Source organism: Odocoileus virginianus, chromosome 11 (assembly GCF_023699985.2).
Source record: "Odocoileus virginianus isolate 20LAN1187 ecotype Illinois chromosome 11, Ovbor_1.2, whole genome shotgun sequence".
NCBI lineage: Eukaryota > Metazoa > Chordata > Mammalia > Artiodactyla > Cervidae > Odocoileus > Odocoileus virginianus.
Window position 1 is genome coordinate 11,347,165 of NC_069684.1, and position 24,134 is coordinate 11,371,298.

General features: G+C 41.6%; 1 protein-coding gene across 1 annotated transcript in view; it reads left to right on the forward strand.

Moving 5' to 3' along the window:
* Positions 1-14,453: 14,453 nt before the first annotated feature.
* Positions 14,454-24,134, forward strand: part of CENPF (centromere protein F) — a 61,650-nt gene continuing 51,969 nt past the window's right edge. Inside the window, exons 1-3 of the mRNA XM_020899297.2 lie at positions 14,454-14,564; positions 17,161-17,363; positions 18,343-18,539. Coding sequence (XP_020754956.2) covers positions 17,202-17,363; positions 18,343-18,539 — 359 coding nt within the window. The 5' untranslated portion in view covers positions 14,454-14,564; positions 17,161-17,201. The remainder of the gene's footprint in view (positions 14,565-17,160; positions 17,364-18,342; positions 18,540-24,134) is intronic.

The window sequence follows — 24,134 nt, forward strand, 5'->3', positions numbered from 1 at the left end:
CTAGTCAATAAGTACCAACCTAGCGCCCAGAGTCTTTGAACCTAGTCCAGTATGCACCCTTTACACACTATTTTAACACTGTATTAGTTTTTAAAGCCAATCTAATATGGGTACTAGTGTACAGAGAGCCCGGATCTCCTGGCTCATTAGGTTGCTATTTAAGACTGAGGGAGATCAAATACCCTCCCTAAAAGTCCTTAGTAGGCATCTCATTGCTTTCTGTAAACCTCAGCTGGCTACTGGACATTTCTCATGGGTCACACTCGATTTGTAGTTTACAGATTTGTCTAGGGGTCGGGGGCAGTTTGAGAGGAAAGGTCTGAGTTTACTGTAGCTAATAACACATGTGCATTTAGACCAAACGCTTGCTGGCAAGGCAATGTAATAACTCATTTCCAAATCCTTTCTTGGAAAAAGAATTCAGATTACATAATCATGAAAAACAAACCTGTCGCCACTCAGCATGAACTAACACGTTACAGTATTTTGTGGCTGAGAGTTGTTAAGCCAGCACCCAGTTTCATGCATGGAGGAGAACACTGGGAAAATGAGAATCTGCCGGTTTTGTTCAAAGTTATGCCACTCAGGGGTAATGACACAGGCAGTTCACCTTTCCTGTTAGATCACATTACCTCGGGACTCTGAGTTGATTAGGTAGGTGCTCATTTACTGCTCATTAGAGCCGTAGGATTATTATTAATAGCCACCTAGGAGCCGGTGAGAGCGAGTCGTTAAATGAGCCTGTCTTAGCAGGAAGACCACCTTGGGTGTCCCCAGGTGTCCTCCAGCTTCCATCACATGCGCCCTCTGCTCTGGAGCCTTCCTGAGGCTGCCTCCCTGGGCAGCGGAAGAAATGAGCCCCGATCTGGTGTAGTTGTTCACCAGCCGACACTGTCCGTTAAAGTCAACCGGAGAATTCTAATGTTCTGAGTCTGCAAACATTTCAGCTCAGATGGGCTTGGAGATAAAAGAGCCTAGACTGGATTGTCATCTATGCATCCTAACTTAAGAGCCGTATACAGATTCGGGCCTAAGACTCCTGCTTGTGGTTCCTAAAGGAGATCTATGAGACACAAGGGTGGGTCGGTGGCCAGGCATTACGTTCTCCCTGCAGACGAGTAACCAAATAAAAAGCTTTTCTGCCTCAAGCAAAAATTTGACCCAAATTTCTATTTTCAGCACAGAAGTGAAAAAAAGAAAACAATCTGACTCATCAAATTAGGCAACCACCAACTCACCGTATAACCTTTCCTATGATTAATATACCTTATAAACTCACTAGGAGGTGTAAAAATCACCTTAGTTCTTCCAGCAGAAATCACAGGTAATTAGATGACACAGCCTACCCAGAACAGTACTTTTTGAGTACTTACCGTGTGGCCTGGCGCTAAGAGCTTTCCACAGATTATCTCACTTAATCTTCGTGACAACACTATTAGGTGGATAAGGGTGAAAAGAGATTGAGTCATTTGCCCAATGTCTCACAGCTGGTAGGTGATGGCCCTGAGAAGTGATCTTCAGTTTGACACCTACAGCCCAGCACTGGGGTGCCTCCTGGTCACCAGGCAGGATAGGAATCTAGAAGGTGAGGAAAACACTCTTCAGTTTGCTATGGTCAACGGATCACCTTCATACATCCTGAACACGTATTCTGTCACCTTTGACTTTTCATGAAAAAGATACCCTTTTTCTTGGTAATTAAGAATTGCGTGCAAATCTGAAAAGTGTTGGTTACCTGTTTAAAAATAATCAGGTATTCCTATTTTCTGGTTCTAGCACTCTAGAAGCAAAGTCTTCTCGAAGGGAAAATATAAGGGATAATTTTATACTTTTTATCTCTCAGCTACCTGAGTAACTGGTACCAACCATGAGAGGACAGCTAGGTTCCTTCCGCTGGTCTTTCTCCTTTAATGTTAAAAGAGGCAAAGGAGACAGGAAAAGAGTTGCCCATTTGTGGCTCGTCTGCATTTCAACTCATCCTCTGAGCTCTTGGATGAGGCAAAAAGGAAATCAATCATTCCCCAACTTTTTCTCTCCCTTCTGCTCCCAGGGACTTTCAGCACAGAGCTGGGTGAGAACAGTTAGATGAGTTTCTTCTTTTGGGGGGACACTCTGATCTATCATTCACAAGTTCTACATACAGTCATTGAAACTTACTATGTGCCCAGCATTGAACTAGGCTCGAGGAGTCAATGCTCCGCTTTTTTGGTGGATATGCAGGGAAATGGACATCTGTAAAGTCAGGCAGTCCCCGTGTGCTGTTCAAATATTGCACCTGCTCTCATGGGCAGGGAGAGATTTAAGGCTGAGGGTGTGAAGAAGCAGAAGTCAGGGATCCCTTGGAGAGAAAAGAGAAGGAAAAGAATCTTCATATTTGTCTGTAGTTTTTCTAGTTTGAGAAGCAACGACTGGAACATAAGGGAGTCATAAAACTGGCTATTTATTTTGCAGTACAGTGAAGGTAAAGAGATTTTCCTAAGATCATGGCTCAGGGGCCCAGTATTCATGATTTAGTTTCTTCACATGCAAACCTAGCCTCACCTAAACACCCTGGAGTCTGCATTCATGTAATAGATGTAGGGAGATGATCAATTTCCACTTGCTTGAGACAGTCACAGTTTTAGCATTGAAAGTCCCACAGCCCAGGAAACCATCCTTCACTCCTGGGCATTTGTCATGTTGGTCCTTCAGTGATTCCTTGAAAGGCAACAAGCTAAACCTACACCCTCAATATGTAGGATTATGTTTTGCTTAGAAGCAAATGAAACAGTTTTAAACATTCTCTGGCCTTTTTTCTTTCTTCAATGTCTTATACCCTAAAATAAGAAAAGAATCTCCATCTAAATCCATTTAAAAACATTCCAGAACTAGACTTCCTGGGTGGTCCAGTGGTTAAGAATCCCCTTGCACTGCAGGGACACTGGTCTGATCTCTGGTCCGGGAAGATTCCACATGCCACAGAGCGCAGGGGCCGCGCCACAGCCATTGAAGGCAGCACACCACCGCAGTGAGCAGCCCGCACGCCGCAAAGAGGAGCCTCCGCTCCCGCAGCTAGAGAAGAGCCACAAGCAGCAACGGAGACCCACCACAGCCAAATGAAAAAAGGATACACTCCTTGAGAAAACATTCTAGAACCAATAAAGGGCGTGAATGATTTAACTGTTTCTCAAATTTGGGCTTAAAATAAAGTGAGCATACAATTTAACTGAAAAAGATATTTTTGAGAATAGAAAGACTGACTAAAATGATTTAACATGTGTCATTTTTAACATTTGTTTATTGAGCAATAAATTTTGTTTTATGTAGGCGTTTCTATAAAACAGTTCCATTAAAAATCATTTTCAAAAAAAAAATTCTCTTTTAAAAACATATACACCAGGAACTTTCCTGGTGGTCCAGTGGTGGACTCCATGCTCCCACTGCAGGGAGCACCTGTTCCATTCTTGGTTGGGGAAGTAAGATCCTGGGTGCCATGAGGTGCAGCCAAAAATCAGAAAGCAAAAACCCATATATACCTATGTATAATAAAGCAAACTTTTGGAAACATTTATATTGATTATCTGAATATTAAAAATAATATAAGCCAAATACTTGTTGTTGGCATGTATTTATACACTTTATTCAGTTTCTTAGTTGTATCATTAGCTAATACTTTGTTACTGAGATATTTCTGAAGAATATGTTGTTTTCAATATGATCTTTGCTTTTTCCATCAAACTGCCACAATTTTTTCCAATTGACTCTTCTCTGGAGCCCACAGTATTTTCAACTGAGAACTTATTCTTCAGGTGGTGAGACTCATGGTCAGCTCAGAACGAATTCTGCTGAATGGAGGAGATTCTCAATTCTATTCTTTTTATTTTTAATTGTGTAAATACCTCAGCAAAGGTATTTTCACAGGTGCCTTATGTTTGCCTTCATTCAGAGTATTTTAATTTTTTTTACAAATACACTTAACAAGACAAAACTTGTAAGCTGTCTCCATTTATACTTCTTTCAAATATTTTGTATAACTTAGATGCTTCAAAATTGTCAGCTTTTGCAGTTTCATTCCCTCTGGGACAGAATATACATTCATGAAATAAAAACAAGGGGCTCTCTCGGAAGATTACTCCGCAAGTCTGGATATTCCAAGGCATAATGGCAGAATTTCAAAAGTAAACCTTGCAAATTGATTATGCTCTCATAGTTTAATTTGTTCATTTTTTCCCCTTGTTTTTGTAGGATACATTTCAATATCTCCGTGTTTCCAAATTTGTTTTTAAGAAATGCAATTTTCTAAAAGCTTCAAAAAGCATTTCTGCACTCTATATTTCTTATGTAGCAAGAAATTTATTAAAAGATAGACTGTAGGCAGACTTTTACCTATGTGATCTTCACAAAACAAATTATCTTCAAAATTAAACTTTTAACTAAATTTGCAGTAGTATTCACAATAAGGTCTAATGAATTTTTAAAACTTTGATTACATGAATCATGAAAAAATTGAACAATTATTGGAATTAATTTTTAATTTGAAACAACTATTGACACATAAAAAATGAGTCATTTAGCTGTCTACAGAGTTCTCCTATTAATGAAACCAAGCACATTAATAGCTATTTTTCATGGTTCATACTCATCCAAGAAAACCTTAAAATAATGTCTAAGATTTAAAGTAAATTCTGGAGTCTTTATAGCATATTTACGTCCCAGTTTTTCTTACTACAGGCCCCATGGTTTATGGTAAATATTGGCAAACATTTTATGTATGTTGTATAATTATTATCAATCATACTGAAAAATAAAAATTCTGTACTTCATTTTCACCTAACCTGTGTTTTTGTTTTGTTTAGTTTTGTTTCTTGAGCTCATTGCTCCTGAGAGAGCTCATTGTAAAATCTTTAAAAATTGTTACAATAATAAAGTAAATGCAGGCTTCCCCTGCTTTACTAAAGTAGAGTGTTTCTATTAAATCTTTCCTAAGCTGAAATGATGTGAAGTGAAGAAGCAATTTATTTAGGACACATCTTGCTAATGGAGGCACAGAATAAATCCAGCTAAGGCACGGATGCTCAAAGTTCAAAGCTGCGGTGGATGGGTGCTCAAATGCTGAGAGTAGTTTCTGGGGAAGGAGATTGGCGGTGCCTCTCTCCCCGTTCCAAGTGTGTGTTCAGTCGCTCAGTCGCGTCCGCCTCTTTGCAACTCCATGGACTGCAGCACGCCAGGCCTCCCTGTCCTTCACCATCTCCCAGAGCTTGCTCAAACTCACGTCCATCGAGTTGGTGATGCCAAGTGTGTACTGCCTCTATAATATGGGCTCCTGCAAAACAAACACGCAGAGCTGTTTTCACATTTCGCCTCTTTTGTGAAAGTGAAAATCCTCTTCAGATTTGTTTCAGTTATTGAAGAAAGGTACTATAGGTGGCTTAAACCAAATTTTTGAAGAGCAGAGGTCAGCTGTAAGTCGCTGTGGTCTCCCATACCCTAGTATAAGACAAAACCATTTCAGCAGGATTGCTCACACTTCTCTGTAAAAGCTCTACTGTAGGCAAGCTTCACCCCCACTTCCCGCCTTTATTTCGCATGCATGGGAATTTCTGATATCTCACATTTCAACGTGACCGCTCCCACTGGGAGACTGGCAGTCTACTTCCTCACTCGCAGGCCTCTCTCTGGACTAAGAAACCACGATTCATCCACCAGATGGCCACCAGGGGCAGCCACAGGTGCTTCTCCCACATCATTGAGAACCAGAAATTCCTTGTCCCAAACCGCCTGCCTATAGGCAACTGCACTTTATCAGCCTGCATCCTATATGCTATCCTGGAAGTGGTGGAGTTAGTTACCAGTGTCAAAATTGGCTTTGGGTAAGTCAGAGGTCTTATCACTGCTGGTTCGGATTTATCCACTTATTAATTGCTGGACTCTGCTTACTGCACCGTGTAGCTCTCTGGCTACTAAAAAAGGTCACGAGACACTTCCCTAGTCACCCAGTGGTTAAGAATCCACCTTCCGGTGAAGGGAATTCAGGCTCCATCCCTGGTCAGGGAACTGAGATCCCCCACGCCACAGGGCAACTGTGCCTGCCTGCCGCAACTGGAGGCTGTGTGCTGCACACTTCAGAGCTGGCATGGCAACTGCTAAGACCCAACAGTGGCCAAAAATAAACAAATATATAAAAAGAAGGCCAATCATAGAACATGGAAGTACAAAGTGGTCTATCAAACCCAGCCTGGCTTATTTGAATACAACTGTTTTGAATAATGTTTTCTTAAAAACAACAACAATTCTGGGACACCTGTTAAACCAGAGGGATGCCAGGACAATAGAAGTAAATCAGGAAGTATATTCACTTTATCTACTATCATGGTGCGCTTCATGAAATGGATTTCTGTACTCCACTCCAAACCTGTTAAATCTGAACAAGTTATAGCATCCAAATTAGCATTATAAGAAGCGTTCCATGATATTCTTGTTTGTTTTAAATTCTATTTATTTGCTTATTTACTTAATCTTTTTTTCTATTGAAGCGCAGTTGATTTACAATGTTGTGTTAGTTTCTGGTATATAACAGAGTGAGTCAGTTATACATACATATATATATCTGTTTTTTTCAGATTCTCTTCTTTTATAGATTATTATGAAATATTGAGTATAGTTCCCTCATGGTATTCTTAGGGACGCTAAAGTTTTCCTCCTGGTTTAGGGAATTCCTTCCCCTTTTACTGTGTCAAGCTCCACGGTCAGAGAGGTTGGGAGGGTCATGTGCTTCGCTCCATGGCTGATCTAACACTTGGATCAAAACTATTATTGAAAATGAGCTAGACACAAATTGAACTTAAATTAAGTCACAAGATAAAAATACTGTCCTCTCCTTAAGCAAACTTGTCTTGCAAGTTGAGAGATTTATTTTTGGCTACATCATTGCCTGTTGCGGAATTTGGCCCTATACCAGCCACTTTCTTTCTTTGGGGATTAGGTTTATAGCTAAGGAATATATAATGAGCATTGCTTTTAGTATTTTGGAAGAGATAAGCATTAGGTGAGATGTTTCCCTTCTAAAAAATTGCTACTAAAATTTTAAAAAACACGTTATTTCATTTCATTCATAAAAATTACTACTGCGAGTCATAAGATGTGTTTTGAGTTTCTGTAAGGTAACTGATTCCAGAATAATGATGTTTTATCTGTTTATTTTCTTAATTTGCATTTTGGGTTTTTTGTAGGGGGAGGGTCAGTAACTGGTTGTGTGAATTTTTAGAAATATCTTGATCTCACTGACCTCAGCTACAAAATGATTTTAGTTTAGTGGTTGTCCAATGTTCATTCCAGTTTCCTGAATTCATCTTTTAAACCTTTTTGAATGTTTGGAATTTTTATCATGTGCATATTATCGTTTTATTATTTTGTTAGTAAGAAAGATTTTATAAGCAGTAGAATTATGAGCTATTATTTTTTCCTCTACTTTAAACAAGCACATGTTATTTTAAAAACAGAGTAAACAAAAACATTAGATCCACCAAGGGAAGGGAGAGAGGGAAGTAGAAGGATGATGAAGTAACCCAGGATATAGGACAGCAGCAATTTTTAAACCCTTTCTAAGGTACGGTATAGGGGATCACCTAGTGGTAGAACTCAGAAAAGCTTTTTGAAAGTTTGAGATCCTTTCTTCCTGTGCAAGAGTCCATACAGATTGCAATCAATTTATTTAAAACATGAGATGTTGAATATTTATTTTTTGTGATCAACTTTATTGAAATCATACTAATAGGTTGAATATGTAAAGATTTACCCCAAGCCTCTCTTTTATAGAGGGATAAAAAAATCACCAAATATTAAGCTTTGAAAATTAACTTCTGACTCAAAGGGTGTGTTAAATTCATGGTTCCATGGTCAAAAAAGAGACACGGCTGAGCGACTTTCACTTCACGGTCAGAAAAAGTCTAGATATGCACAAAACAAGCATGAAAGCATGACCCTTACCATTCAGAAACCTCTGGTCTAAAAACCATGTTGTTTAGTTGCCAAGCTGTATCTGACTCTTTGTGACCCCATGGACTGTATGTAGACTGCCAGGCTCCTCTGTCCATGGGATTTTCCAGGCCAGATTATTGCAGTAGGTTGCCATGTCTCCAGGGAATTTTCCTGACCCAGGGATCAAGCCTGTGTCTCCTGCCTTGGTAGGTGGATTCTTGACCACCGAGCCACCTGGGAAACCCAGGTAAATCCATTAGGACTGTACTTCTAATTTAACAGTTGAGGTAGCTGAGGGTCTATCTGTATAATGGAAACTTTAAACTATTTGGGACCAAGATGGAATTTTCACTTGTTGAAAATAATAATGAAACATACGCGGATGGCACCTTCTGTTTTTGTTTCAGTTCTCCCCACAACAGAGACTAAGACAGAGATTTAGCAGTAGTGCATTTGGAAGTAGTTCACTTGGGTGATGATTCCAGGAAGCAAGGCAGGGAGCAGGGAGACTGAGACAGGGGAGGGGGAGAAGCCGAGAGAAGGGGGACAAATGGCAGTTATTATAGTAGGTGCCTATGGCTTGACTCTCCCAGCATCTCTCAGAATTGCCTGTGGGAAGAGGGAACCCTGTGATGTTTAATCTGCCTCCTGACTCCGTCATTGAGGATTGCTCCTCTATACTGTAACTTCCCTACATCTCCAAGCTGTGCTGTGTACTGACTGAGCAGCCTCCTTCAGCTTCAGAGAAGGCCCTGGAGCAGAGAACTGGAGTGACATGTGGCTTGTTGAGGTGGAAAAAGTCTGAGCCTGCAGGGAATTCTCTACCACATCTGTGGCTGAAATAAGAGCTGGGCCAGGGGGATGTCATAAAGGACTAGCTATAGACCACACCTTATATTACTCAGATCTGTCGGTCCTCTTATTAAGTTCATGTTGTGATTGTACCCTCAAGGTCGTGGCCACGATTTCTAGAAAGGACTCTGTGCAGAAGAAATAGTGGAATAAGGTTATGATGCCTGCTGGTCCCAAGGCCATGACTGATATTCATCAACTTTCTCCTCTACCACTTGTTCTGGATGATCTCATCCTTGGCCAGCATTGGCTGGTCTAATTTATTTGCCTGGTGGGGGAATCCCAGAACTTTATCTGAGAGCTCAGGCCTTTCACTGTCTTGCCCTTATTTTGCTATAGTGACTGCAATTGTTTGTTCACTGTTATTATCAAACACAAAGACATGTAAGGGTCCCCCAAGGAATCCCCTGAGTTCCAGACATATTCTCAACTGCCCCCTTAACAGAGCACCAGTGCTGGCTTCTTACAATAATCAAGACTGAGTAACCTCACCAGTGTTGTAACTCCTTTCTTTGCCTGCTGTTACACCCACCTAAGGAAACCAAAGAGATCAGATGTAGTTTCTGACTTTGTGGAACCCTTCATGTGTCACTTGGAGTGTGACCCATTCCCCACTTTACGCAGTAGAGCCCACACTAGAATGGGAAGCACAAATGGGTTATGGGAAGTGGTAGTGAGAAGGGCAAATTCTTGTTCCATTTCTTGGCATCTGGATTCTAGCCATGGGGAACACTGCTTGATATGTTGATTAATACAGATAGTGAGTTATGGAGGGTATTTCTCCAGGTCTATGGGATGTTGCCTTAGTTGAGCTGTTCATAGGCCATTCCAATCTGGTATTTGTATTCGTTTCCTGGAGCTGCTGTAACAAAGTACAAACAACCGGGTGGTTTAGGATGACTGAAATTTATTGTCTCAGATTTCTGTATCCCAGAGGTTTGAGATCCTGCCATTGGCAGGATTGGTTCCTTCTGAGAGCGGTGAGGGAGACTGTTCCATGCTTCTCTCCCAGCATCTGGTCATTTACCAGCAATCGTTGGTGTCCCTTGGCTCATGGCAGCGCAAATCCATTCTTCACATGGTGTTCCCCCTGTGCCTCTGTCTCTGAAGGTCTCATTTAATAAGGACATAGTCATGCTGCATCAGTGACCTCATCTACAAGCTGATGGTATCTGAAATGACCCTGTTTCCAATTAAAGTCACACTCTGAGTTACTGGGAGTTACTACTTCAACACATGAATTTGTGGTGGAGGGAAGACACAATTCAACTCAAACAGTATTAGACCAGCTACTTCCAGGAATACTTTGGCCACCTGATGTGAAGAGCTGACTCACTGGAAAAGACCCTGATGCTGGGAAAGACTGAAGGCGGAAGAAGGGGATAACAGAAGATGAGATGGTTGGATGGCATCACTGACTCAATGGACATGAATTTGAGCAAGTTTCCGGAGATGGTAAAGGACAGGGAAGCCTGGCGTGCTGCAGTCCATGGGGTTGCACAGAGTTGGACATGACTGAGTTACTGAACAACAACTTCCAAGAAAAAGGTTGGCTACAGTAGAACCAGAAAACCCCATAGTCATGTACACATTTGTCAATGAAACGAGTGCCTTGCTGCTGCTAAGTCTGCTGGTAAGTCACTTCAGTCGTGTCTGATTCTGTGCGACCCCATAGACGGCAGCCCACCAGGCTCTGCTGTCCCTGGGATTCTCCAGGCAAGAATACTGGAGTGGGTTGCCATTTAACCCGAGGCAATCTTATGCAGGATGCTATGACTTTAAATCAGGTATTCTGTAAGACCTTCAGACAGTACAACTAGTAGAGGCCCTGCAGAAAGAGAAGATAAATCAATATTGGGAGCAGGCATCATGCCCTTCAGAGTGGAAGGGATCCAATGCAATTGACTTGCCATCAAGAAGCTGGTTGTTTACACTTGGGTTTCTGAGGGCCCAGTGTCAGTCGAATGATGACAGGTTGATTATGCACCAGAAATGGTGGTTAGACCAGCTTTATTGAGCCCATACTGGTGGGTCCATTTACAATCATCATCCCTGATACCGTGGCAGCTCTGATGATGGGATCATTGTGCACTTGGGTGACTGGGGACATCCACTGGACAATCCATCAGACCGATCATCTTGTCCATCTAGTTGCGCCTCCTCTGTGGTGGATGCTTTCCAGTGAGTACCGACGTTAAGACTCAAAGACTCGAAGACTTTGTTCTCTTTCCTATAAGGTCTACCCATGACCCCCTTTTCTAAAACTGCTTATAATATTAATAATTTAATCCTGCTCCTTCCAGGCCCCTGATCAATCAGTCAATCATCTGCCCAGAGATGGTATCCTGATTTTGGGCTACCTTTTCTTCCGTGTGAAGCAGACAATGGACCATTATGCTCACGGCTCTGCTGTGTCCCCCTTGTGGTGCTGTGGGGAACAGCAGTTTACTTTCAGGACACGCCAGCACAGTTTTTCAAGTATTGAGCCTTTATTAAAAAAAAAAATCATTCTTGATAAAAATGCTGCTTCAAGAAAACCTCTTGCGTCTGGAAAAGGGAAAGCCTTTCGGTGGTTCCTTGATGCTCTGGAAACACACCGTGAGCTGGAGCTGAGGCGCCAGGACCTGCGGAGCCGCCCTCTGCAGGGACAGAGCCTCCTAACGAGCAGAAGTGCCTGGTGCTCAGGGCCGGGGGAGCTTCTCCCCTTGGTGCAGACTCCCTGCTCGGGGAGTTCCCCTTAGGCTCTCTGCTGCAGGAGCATCATGGCTCGTGGGCAAGGATGTCCTGAAAGCCCCGCTGCCCTGCTGGTGGCGATGTGATCAGCTGGGTGATCATCAGCACATTGAGCCAAGCCATCTGTGAATGAGGATTAGGCATTTTCTCCTCTGTTGGCTTGTTTGGGGGAACCTAAAATACCTGCAATGCAAGGGACGCGGGTTCCATCTCTGGGTCGGGAAGATATCCTGGAGAAGGGAATGGTGACCCCCTTCAGTATTCTTGCCTGGAAAAATCCCCTGGACAGAGGAGCTGGGTGGGTTACACAGTCCATGAGGTCGCAAAGAGTCAGACACCAGGAAGCCGCTGAGCACACACGCAAGATCTCAGATGTCTGCTGAGACAAAGCCTTGGTGAAACAGAACAGGTGACCTATGGCCACTTATTTATCTAAGTTATTTATGCCCTTTGGACCTACTTTGGACCCCATCGTAGAATGGCTTGCTGCTGTACCCACTAGAACCCCTGACTTAGTGGGTCTGACAATACATAGCTAAGTGATGGACACGTCCTATGTTCTCAGGTCAGGTGCTCGGTCTTTAATAAAGACAGCAGCACATCAGGATGCTTTTTTCAGATGGTGAGTCATTCTCTATGTAAAAAACATGGCCTGGCTCCAGGACGCTAGGGAGTCTGCGCGATGAATCGCTCCCTGATGCTTGCCAGCAGGTTGGCCTTTTCTGTTGTACTCAGCTCTAGCATTGTTAGGTTTACAGAGGACATGGCCACATACAGAGCCCTCCTTGAATCCACAGTAGTGGCTCTCAGCTTTCTGCTGGGCCAACGCTTGAATATTTCTGGTGACATAAATTAAGTGAAATCCAAGTGTGTTGACCACTAATCTTTCACCGAGGAATATAATCTCAATCAAAATTCCAGAAGACTCCTGGAAAAATTGATATTATTATTCTACTTTCTTTTAGAAAGATAAAGGCCCTAGAATAGATGACACAATTTTAAAAGATCACAATGTAAATCAAGAATTGATGTTACCTAATTTCATGACTGACTATAAGGTGGCAGTAATCAAAACAGTGTGTTACGGATATAAAGATAGATAATATAGATCAGTAAAACGCGAGAGGCACAAATAATCCTTATTTGTATATTCAGTTAATTTTCAACAAAGGAGCTTTCAAAAAAGAAAGGATAATCTTTTCAACAAATAGTGGTAGAATAACTGCATCTCTAGATGGGAAAATGTAAAAATATCAATCCTAACTTCATAACACGCTCATGAGCTCAGCTGTGTCTGACTCTTTGTGATCCCATGGACTGTAGCCTACCAGGCTGCTCTGTTCTGTTCTTTCTAGTTCTGTATTCCTTTGACAGCTAATAAGTAGTTGAATAATTACCCTGGAAAACAATGCAGCTGTAGCTATTGTTGGAATTTGGTTCAAATCCTGGGACAGTCAGATACTAGACTCATAGAGCAGTGTCTGAGAAAAGTTCTCCTCCCCTACCTGCTCCCTCCTCTCCCCTTAGGGCTTCAAGGAGAGTGGAGAACAAGGCCTTTCTCCAGCTGGCAGTTTTACTTGCCAAGATAATTTTAAGTTACGATATGCAAGGTTACTAGGGAGTTGCTAGGAATGTAAAGATGAATTCAAAAAGATTTTACCCTACAAGAATTCTGAGTCTGCAGGGGGAGCCAGACAAAAAATAGATGTCTATATGTATACCTATATTTATCTATTCATCCATTTAAAAACACAGCAAAAATCCTTATAGTGAAGTATAAGCCAAAGTCTAGGAAAGGTCTAGGGAATTATTTCAAGGGGTGGGTGGGAAAAGCAAAAATTTTAAGAAGAAAGTGGCATTTGAGTTGGGTTGAAGGATGAGTAAACTTTCAGTGAAAGATAAGGGGCTGCAGGAATAGTCTAATGGAAGGTAAACAGAAAGGTTGAGGAACACAATAGTGTCAGAGAAATAGTAATTTAACGATTCATTGTTTTGATCCTGTCTTTAGAGGCTTATTTTTAGTTTGTTGCTGTTGTTTAGTAGCTAAGTCCTGTAGGATTGTTTTTGCTAACCCAGGGACTGTAGCCTGCCAGGCTCCTCTGTCCATGGGATTCTCCAGGCAAGAATACTGGAGTGGGTTGCCATTTCCTTCACCAGGGGATCTTCCCCACTCAGGGATGGAAAGCCGCGTCTCCTGCGTTGGCACACAGGTTCTTTACTACTGAACCACTAGGGAAGTCAATTATTTTTAGTTTAGGGTACATAAGTACACACATTACTAGGGAGCTTCATAAGAAAAGAGGGGGTTACATCATACATTCACGACTTTTCTGGGTACAATCTTGTCCCCTGGAATCGCAGATAACAAATGCTTAGAATCACCTGTAAGACCCTGCATCTTCTAGATTCAATTTCAAAAGACTTAGCCTCTGTGTGCCTCAGTTAACTTTTAAATAAAAACAAGAATACTTCCCTAAAGAATTGTTAGGAATGACACAGGACGAATAGTACTTCAGTAGATATGTCCTAAATTATATATTTAATAAGTAAGTAGATACGTGTGTGAAGTATTAAAAAGTTTTCACCTGGCAGCCCTCTCCCGCTGGCCGTAGCCGATAGACCACACCCTCCTAATCCGCCATCCCATTCCCTGGCGCTGGAGGAAACAGCGGTTCCTAACGCCTCCCAGCCTCCGCTAAAGCACGTGGGCTCCGCCTCCCCACAACAACAAAAAACCCTGTAGCACCAGGCCCAGCCCCTCTGCGGGCTTGGCTTGATTTTTAAATCCATCCGAAAGGACCAATCAGAGGCAGCCGTTCGACTACGCGGAAGCCGATTGGCTCACAACCTCTGATAGTGACCAATAGGCTTGGAGCCAAGTTCAGTCTGGGAGGCCGGAAGCGCTCGAATCGAAAACGGGTGGCGGTCGCGGGCAGTTTGAATTCGCCTCTGTGCTCCAGCTCGCCGAGGCTGGACAAGGACTCGCCTTTCAGAAGGGTTGTTTGCCCTTTCCTGCCAGCAAGGTGAGTGTTCTCCTTGGGTCCCAGCTCTGGCAGCGGGCGTGAGGGAGCCGCGGGCCTTGTGTTGGGGGCTCCTGGGCGGCGATCCCTGTGGGATGGCGCTTCTGGGCACTGAGGCCGCCGCCTCCTCCCATCCGAGGGCCTAGAGAATCGGCCCCGGGCCAGGTTCTTAGGGGTCTCGGCGCCCCTGTGCTCCCGGTGAAAGAGGGCTTGCACTCGTGTCAGGAGACCTTGCTTCGCCCTTTGGGGGAAGCTGATTCCTCTGGACGGAAAGGGACTTGAAGCTCAGCAGGTATTTCCCTGGCAGCCTTTCTAGACCTCCTGTTTGAAATGTGGACATCGGTCTTTTGTCGCTTGGAGGAGATGCAAACTTGGGATTTGAGGGTTTTTATCTGGGCAACGGTTTGGTGTGACTGTTGTTCGTTGCGAGAGCTTTTCTCTCTTGCCTTCCTTTTATTTTCTCATTTCTTGGACTGCGCCTGTGGACCTGGCTTGCGCTATATATGGGATGAGGACTCAAAATATTTAAATGACTTTTGAGTCCTGTTCTCGAGCTTGGTCTGGAGGCGCAGGCAGAGTTTTCATTTACAGGCTCTGCGGTGGCACTTTCGGCGGGGACTCGGGTTTCTTGGAGATGGGGGATTCTGATAAAGGGAACGTGTGAACCCGGCCTGCAGTGCGCGATGTGCGCGTCACAAAAGAGTTTTCTTTGGGCACGTTATGGGGTTCAGTGATTCGGACATGGAAAGTGTCCTCCACTTGGTTAAGATAGAGCATTTTTGGAATGAGCGTAGTCCTGCAGAGCCTTTTGGCAGGAACCTTGACATTCTGGGCTTTTCTTCATCACCCCACCGCCTACCCCCTTTGCCCGTTTCATCTTGAGGTTTACATTTTTTTTTTTTTTTGGTCCGGTTGCCCCAGTGGTTTCATATAGATTGTTGAATGATTGATACCTTAAATCTGTCGAAGTCCCCTGTAATCAAAATTAGCTTGGGTCTGTTGGTTGCTTTAACCATTTATGTTTTGTTGTATCTTAGACTTTGAAATGGAAAAGCATTTTACTGGCCAGTCATCCTTCTGTTTGTTTCCATCGTCTGTATCATCTTTTAAAATTGCTCCTTTTAATATTTTGTTTGCAATGGTGTCTTGATGTAATGCCTTCCATGGCTGGCAGAATTGTTTAGGAGTTACAGTGCCTCCGAAGGCACCCCTGAACTCCTGAATGCACGAGCTAGTTTATAATAGACGAGGTTGCCAATTGGGGAAGTGTAAACTGTCTTTGTTCCTGGAGTGGCATGAGACTCTTTGAAGTAGTTTTTGGGTAGATGGGAATGGGGTTTACAATACTGTGTTCAAAGAATTAAGGGGGAGGGGAGAGTGGCAGAGAAAACAACTTTCTAAGGTTTGAAATTATGTACTTTTGGAGACCCTTGCTTCTCTTTTAATTTTTGGAAAAATATTATTCTTAGTACTTTCATCAACTAATTTTTAATCATACTGATAAATTTCCTTGATGAAGTCGATTGAAACAAAACACTAAAATGGTTGTGGACTTCACTTAGTAAAAAAATAGATTCTCATCCTCTTGCTAAAATAACTGGAAAATGAATGCTTTTTTTTCTTCCATTTAAGTTCTAAAGGCTAATGAGAAGAGAATAATTGCCATACTTTTCTCTCAGCTGTTTTAAATTTTCTAAGATATGTCCGAGAAAGAGGCAGGCCATTTCTGTCTTGGTACCATAGGTAGCAATATACAAACAAAAAAGTGTTTTTCAGGAACTAATATAATAACTAATATGTATGGAAAGCTTATCAGGAGATAGTGTTCTAAAGGTTTAGGGAGTCACCACCATTATTATTCCCAAACCTGGAAACCAGAGCATAGACCTGTTAAATAACATGCCCAAGGCCACACATCTTGTCTATAGCTGAGAAGGAATTTGAATCACTAAGGCTATATACCTGATTCCTGGTCACAGGTGGTCTGGAGGATGACTTGACTGCATTTTGCAGTGATTCTAGTGCTAGTATGGCATTCATACTTTATTTTTTCATGCACTGACTCAACAAATGATAACCACGTGGGAGGAGAAGGAGGTACCTTTATCATGAGAGACTCTGATGGAGAGAAAACACCAGATTATGATGGATGTCCTCGGGGAAGTCTTCCTGGAGGAAGAGGGACGGAGTATGAGTGGGAATTAATGACGTGAAGAGTAGAAAGACGAGCATTTGCAAAATAACTTATGTATCTTATTTGTCCTATGAGACCAATTTCCCAAGAAACATTATAGCAAAATATTCATACCTTGTATAATGAAAACGAACTGACTGGTAGCCTAGTAAGAAGTGAGAAATGAGAACTAAGGAAAACAGAAAGCAAGGTGAAACCAAAGGAGCATATTGTGTACTGCTTCACAGTCAGAGTTATTGGGGGTCACCCTGCAGAGGGTGGCTAGATGGAAGCTGTACTGTGTTATCTTTTGAAAGAAGTTTTGAAATTTTGATTCTTAGAGGTGGTTATGTAGATTAGTTCGTTTGTGAGCCTGTAAGTTTTCTTTTACTGTGGTAGGACCAACAGTCTGTTTATTCTTTTCAGTTTGTTTATAAATGTTTGAGTAATAAAGAAAGGAGAGCAAAATGAGCTGGGCTTTGGAAGAATGGAAGGAAGGCCTGCCTACAAGAGCTCTCCAGAAGATTCAAGAGCTTGAAGGCCAGCTCGACAAACTGAAGAAGGAACGGCAGCAAAGGCAGTTTCAGCTTGAGACCCTGGAGGCTGCGCTGCAAAAGCAAAAACAGAAGGTATCACTGAAATGCCGCTTCTTAGAACTGTTCACTCATTATTTGGATTAACAGTTTTCTCTTGGTCTTTTTAATTTAGAGAAAAGTGATTTTGCTGTCTGCAGGTGGTAATCCTCCCTCCTCTCCTCTTTTGAGTCTTTTTTATTGTGATTACCTTATTTCTGCATTCTCTGTCCTCATTTCTGTTTATGTGCTCGTGTGTAGGGATGCTGAGTTCCATTTTCACTTCTGTTAGGGACTATGAATTGGACATTGCTTTTGCATTCTGCACCAACATGGCCAAAAGTTTCTGGCTCTGAATCTGGGGTCAGTATCAGAACACTTTGCAGCCCAAATAGATACAGCTTTTTTGAGGGGGGGGTTGGGGTGGGGGTGGGCTGTGTGGCCTGTGGGATCTTAGTTCCCTGACCAGGGATCGAACCTACACTCCCTGCAGTGGAAGCTCAGAGTCTTAACCACTGGATCACCAAAGAAGTCTCCTAGATACTGCTTTCTGACAGTGAGCTTTCACTGTGGAGTTCGCAGATCTCTCCAGGACTAGTAAATGGAAACTTAAATAGTACTCTTTCATACTAGAGCAGTAATACAATTGCTGCTTCTAAAATGTCTTTGCTAGTGGGAGAATTTTTCAGTTTCTTATACTTACTGGCTTTGGCAGCTGAACTTGACAATGAGTAGCTAAGAGAGGGTTTATAAGGTTAATGTTTTTTAATTCTTGAAAGCATATTAAAGCCTCTCTAGGATCGGTGTGTGTAGACCTAACCAAAGAGAGTGTAATACATGACTTTGTAAAACTTTTCTGTCAATAAACTTCAAAATGAAATCACCTAGGATTTCTCTGTTCATCAAGCATTGACTTCTGGATTATTACAATCATATTTCAGAAAATTAGTCATCAGGATTAGACTCAGATTCACACATCATGTCTGGTTAAGTTCATGAGTAAGTGATTTATTTCCTTTTGAACAATCCCCATTAGGTTGAGAATGAAAAAACGGAGGGTGCAAACCTGAAAAGGGAGAACCAAAGCCTGATGGAAATATGTGAAAATCTGGAGAAGACTAAGCAGAAGATTTCTCATGAACTTCAAGTTAAGGAATCACAAGTGAATTTCCAAGAAGGTCAACTGAACTCGAGCAAAAAACAAATAGAAAAGCTGGAACAGGAACTTAAAAGGTAACTTTCTGGGGAATAGTATTTATTATGGATATCTTTATATGTATTTATCAGGTGCATCCTTTTCATGGTGTTATTATTACATATTGCGGTTTTTTTCTTTCCAGTGGAATGAACAATGATTTGAGGAAAATGAATTCTCATATGCTCCAGTCATGTTGTTGCATGGCTCAGGGCCGTGTGAATTCATTAAATGGTTGCTGGCTTATTCATTTACTTATTCAATATATGTTTATTAAGCTGCCTTATGTGCCAGGGTCTGTGTGTGTTACTAGGGGGGGTGCAATCATAAATACCCAAACTGTCAACAGTGGTTACTGGAAAGATGCAGGGAAGTTGGAACGTGGCTTATATTGATGGCTTGTGTCTTCTCTGCGTGGAAAAGCTGCTGTAGAGAATGAGAACTAGGGAATTCCCAAAGATGGGGAGCATCGAGAGCTCAGTTAAGATTGGAGGCCGGGAATTTATAGTAGGACCAGTCTGTAGCATTGTATGAGGGTTTTTTTTTTCTTCTTTAGCATGTGGGGTATAAATGCTGAGAAGATAGCCAAGAGGATTGATTTAGGGTTTGAGGGCAAGGGTGATGGGCTAGAAGACAGTGGAGTAATTGAGGATGTGGAAGAGAGTGAGTGAAGTTGGGTGCCAGCTGTGTGCCACGAAATCTCAGCTGGAGAGGAGGGAAGTGAAGTCTGTAAGACTTTCCCACCGAGATCCCCATCCGAGAGACCTGTCTTCCATCTTATGCATTACATAATCAACTCATTGATTTCATTCTCTATGACTGCATCTCTCTTCCTGCCCTGGAAACACGTGGACTGTTGGGGAAGGTGGGGGTGGGGAAATTGGGATTGACATATATACACTACCTTGTATGAAATAGTTAGCTAGTTGGAACCTACTATAAAGCATAGGGAACTCAGCTCAGTGCTCTGTGAAGACCTATATGGGTTGGGGTGGGGGAGTGGGGGTAGGAGGGAGGTCTAAGTGGGAAGGGAATATATACATATAGCTGATTCACTTTATTGTGCAGCAGAAACGAAGCACAACATTGCAAAGCAATTATACTCCAATTAAAAAATTAAAACTGCTTGTCTTATAAAAGGCAACCAATAAAATACTTGTTAAATGGGAAAAAACCCACCAATTTCAATGCCATATTTGACCAATTTTTTTTGACCAATTTTTTAAAAAGTGCTTATTACTATTTTTCCATTAAAAAAAAAATCCCCAAACAACTAGAGGCATTAATCAAAAAATAAGTTTAGTGGGACTTGAGCACTGCTAGCTTATAAATGGAATCTTATCATTCTAACAGTGGAAGATTAAAAGCAAAAAAGACTAGCAAATTGCCCCATGTTAATTTCTGTGAATGTTCCCCTAGAAATTTTAAGAATAAATTTTATTTTTAAATAACTTTATACTTCCAGAACCAGTTGTTAACACCTTACATAATCAGGGTAAAATGACCAAACCAGAAATAAATGTTAATTCAATACTAATAATTAAACTATAGATCTTATTGGAATTTCTCTCATTTTTCCAGTCATGTCTATACACTCATTTTCCCAGGAATGTCCTTTTTCTACTCCAGGATCTGAGCCAGGATTCCATGTTGCATTTAGTGGATGTTTTCTTTTCTCCTTAAGCTGTGATGGTTTCTTGACTTTTGTGACTTTGACATTTTTAAGGAGCACTAGACCCCTTTATTGTAAAACAGAACTTATTTGGATTTGTCTGCTGTTTTTCAACAATGGCAGAGTTGACACTTTGGACTGGATTATTCTTTGTTGTGGAAGGCTGCCCTGTTCACCGTAGGATACGTGGAATTTCTGGCCTCCGCTCACTAGATACCAGTAGCACTTAGCCCATCTCCAAATTTTGCCAGTCAGAAATGTCACCAGGCACTGCCAGATGCCCTTGGGAGGGCAAAGTCATCCTGGAGAGGGTCACTGGGCCAGATCGGGGCTATGAATTTTGGTAAAAATGTCACAGAGCTAGTGACATGCCTTTCTCAGTGCCTCATATCAGAGGGTACATGATTCAGTTTGACTTTGAAACCATCACTTGGTTAGGGTGTTAACCTGAATTTCTGCATTGTAAATTACTGTTTTTCCGTTTGTAATTAATAAGTATTTTGATACCAAGAACTTTTTCCAGGCATAGCTTGCAGTTATCTTAATTCTACCTACAAAGCAAACATATTTGTGAAAGGTAAAACATTTAAAAATTAAGAGTTGACTATTCATATTTATGAGTTCTGCATCCACAGATTCAACCAACTAGGGTCAAAAATATTTGAAGAAAAAATTCCAGAGAGTTCCAAAAGCAAAAATTAAATTTGCACGCTGACAACTATTAACAGAGTATATATACATTATATTAGGTATTATAAGTAGCCTAGAGGTGACTTAAAATGTGCAGGATGATGTGCATAGGTTATTATGCAAATGCTACCTATGTGATTTAATATGAGAGTTGAACCTTTGCACATTTTAGTATTTAAGGTGAAAGTGCAAGTTGCTCAGTCGTTTCCAACTCTTTCCAACCCCATGGACTATACAGTCCCTGGAATTCTCCAGGCCAGAATACTGGAGTGAGTAGCCTTTCCCTTCTTCAGGGGATCTTTCCAACCTAGGTCTCCCGCACTGTAGGTTCATTCTTTACCAGCTGAGCCACAAGGGAAGCCCTTTAGTATTTAAGAGGGTCCTAGAACCAACCTGCAGGTACCAAGGGTTGATTGTCTGCTTGTCTTTTTATGAAGATGATAACTTAGGTACATAGCCATCTTTTTCTTATTTTGTTTTCTATCCGTGTGGTAAGGTGGCTATTAAGTTGCAATGTTAGAATGATAAATAAATGTCTTTTGTTCTTTGTTTTCCTAAACTTTATCTTTGTCTGGCTTGTTCATCACTGTATTCCTAGCACCTGGCAACAGCAGGTCCTCAAATACTTGTTGAATGAATAAATGAAAGAAGCATTTGTTTTGGAAAGCAGGTGCTTGGGAAATAGGAAGTTCACTTCAGTATGCTGTAATAATTATTTCTTTGAAAAGAACATTTTGGGTGCCAATGTTAGAAATATTGATGTTAATAATTTAGACAGAAACATTAATATTTTAACATTTGAGGAAGAGATGCTTGGGTAAATTAAACCTAGTAGAAAAGAGCTTAATTTAGTACATTTTTTTTAGTGGTGATAGTTTGTGTTTTTTTTCCCTAGGAGACAGGCGATACAAAGGTTTATAAAAATAACAGCAGGGTATATTTTTATTTAATATTTAAAATTAATAAACTTTTTCAAATGAAAAGATAGGGAAAAGGGGATAAGATGTGAATTTGAGAGGGAAAAGAAACACCAATTTTGCAAGTTCTTCAAAATTTCTCTCTGGAGTCACCAACCTTTTACCCCTTGGGAAGTCTATAGACCTGCAGTGTCCAGTATGGTCACCACTGGCTACATGTGGCCGTGGGGCACTTGAAATGTGGTTAGTGTAAATGCAGGTGTGCTGGAAATATGCAGTGAACTCCAACTTCTGAAGATTTAGTACAAAAACATGTAAAATACCTTATTAATGATTTTTGCATTGATGGTACGTTGAAATGAGAATATCAAAAATATTGAGTGAAATATTAAGATTGAAATCATTTATTTCTTGTTATTATTTTTACACTAATAGAACATTTCTGTTGGAGAGGTGTTATCTATTATGAATTCGAAGGTGATTTGATTTGTTGAGTAACCATTTTTAGCTCTTACATTACTTCTTCCTTCTTGGATTGAGTTTAGATCCGGGAGGAGCTAGCGCACTGAGGCCCTTCCTTTATTCCTTTTGTCACTTCCTGCTTTGATTAATGTGTCCTTGGCAGAGAGAATGGTGCCCATCATTAGCGACTGTACGAGGAGCTTCATTTTATTTCTTGTGTTAAGGGGAAACCAGAGACACTGGGTGAGCTGCAGGCATTGTGTTCTCTTGAAGGGTGTTAGAACTGAAGTGGTAAGGATACTCTACACATGTACGGTTCAGGTTCTCTGCATCCTCAGGTTCTACACCTGATGATACGAAGGGCTGACGGTACTGCTGCTAATTCTGTATAAGGGACTTGAGCATCCCTGGATATTTGTCATCTCCAGGGGTCTTGGAACCAATGCTCCACACATACTGAGAATGATTGTGTTTAGCTCACTTTCTTCATTTCTTCGGGACTGTTTCCTGCCAGTATCTTTTCTACATGCATGAAGTTAACTTGATTTTTATATGTGCATTTAAAAAACATCATAAAAGGCATAGTATGTATATCAAGGCTATGTTTTTATTTACTTAAAATTTCTCCTTGTTTAATTTTTAACTGGAGTATAATTGCTTTATAATACTGTGGTAGTTTCTGCTGAACAACAGTGTGAATCAGCCGTAAGTATACATATATCCGGACCCTCGTAAGCCTCCCTCCCAGGCCCCCATCCCACCCCTGTAGGTCATCACGGAGCACTAAGCGAGTTCCCTGTGGCGTAGAGCAGCTTCCCGCTAGCTATGTGTCTTATACATGGTAGTGTATATATGTCAGTACTGCTCTCCATTCATCCACCCTGTCCCTCCTCTGTCCACAAGTCCATTCTCTATATCTCTGTTTCTTCCTGGCAAATAGGTTCATCAGTGCCATTTTCCTAGATTCCTTATATATGTGTTAATATATGATACTTGTTTTATTCTTTCTGGCATACTTCACTCTCTGTGAGAGACTCTGGGTTCATCCATATTACTACAAATGACCCAATTTTTTTCCCTTTTATGGCTGAGTAATACTCGTCTATTTGTACATCTTTTTTATCTGTTCATTTGTCTGTGGACATTTAGGCTGATTCCCTGAACTGGCTATTGTAACTAATGCTGCAGTGAACGATTGGGGTTGTCGTTGTTCAGTCACTAGGTTGTGTCCGACTCTTCTGCGACCCCCGTGGACTGTAGCCTGCCAGGCTCCTCTGTCCATGGGATTTCCCAGGCAAAAAAAACTGGATTGGGCAGCCATTCCCTTCTCCAGGGGATCCTCCCAACCCAGGGACTGAACCCATGTCTCCTGCATTGCAGGTGGATTCTTTACTGCTGAGCCACTGGTGAAGCCCTAACATGGGGTACATGTGTCTTTTTGAATTATGGTTTTCTCAAGGTATATGCCCAGTAGTGGGGTTGCTGGGTCATATGGTAGCTTTTAGATTTGTAAGGAACCTCAGTACTGTTCTCCACAGTGGTTGTATCAATTTACATTCCACCAACAGTGCAGGAGGGTTCTCTTTTTTTCCACATCCTCTAAAGCATTTATTGTTTGTAGATTTTTTGATGATGCCTGGTCTGACCTGTGTGAGGTGATACCTGACTGTAGTTTGATCTGCATTTCTCTAATAATGAGTGATGTTGAGAATCTTTTCATGTTGTTGGCCGTCTATCTGTCTCTTTTGGAGAAATGTCTGTTTAGATCTTCCATTTTTTGATATTTAAAAAAAATAATTTTTATTTATATATTTATTTTTGGGTGTGTTGGGTCTTCGTTGCTGTGCCGGCTTTTTTCCAGCTGCCATAAGCAGGGGCACTCTCTTGTGGGG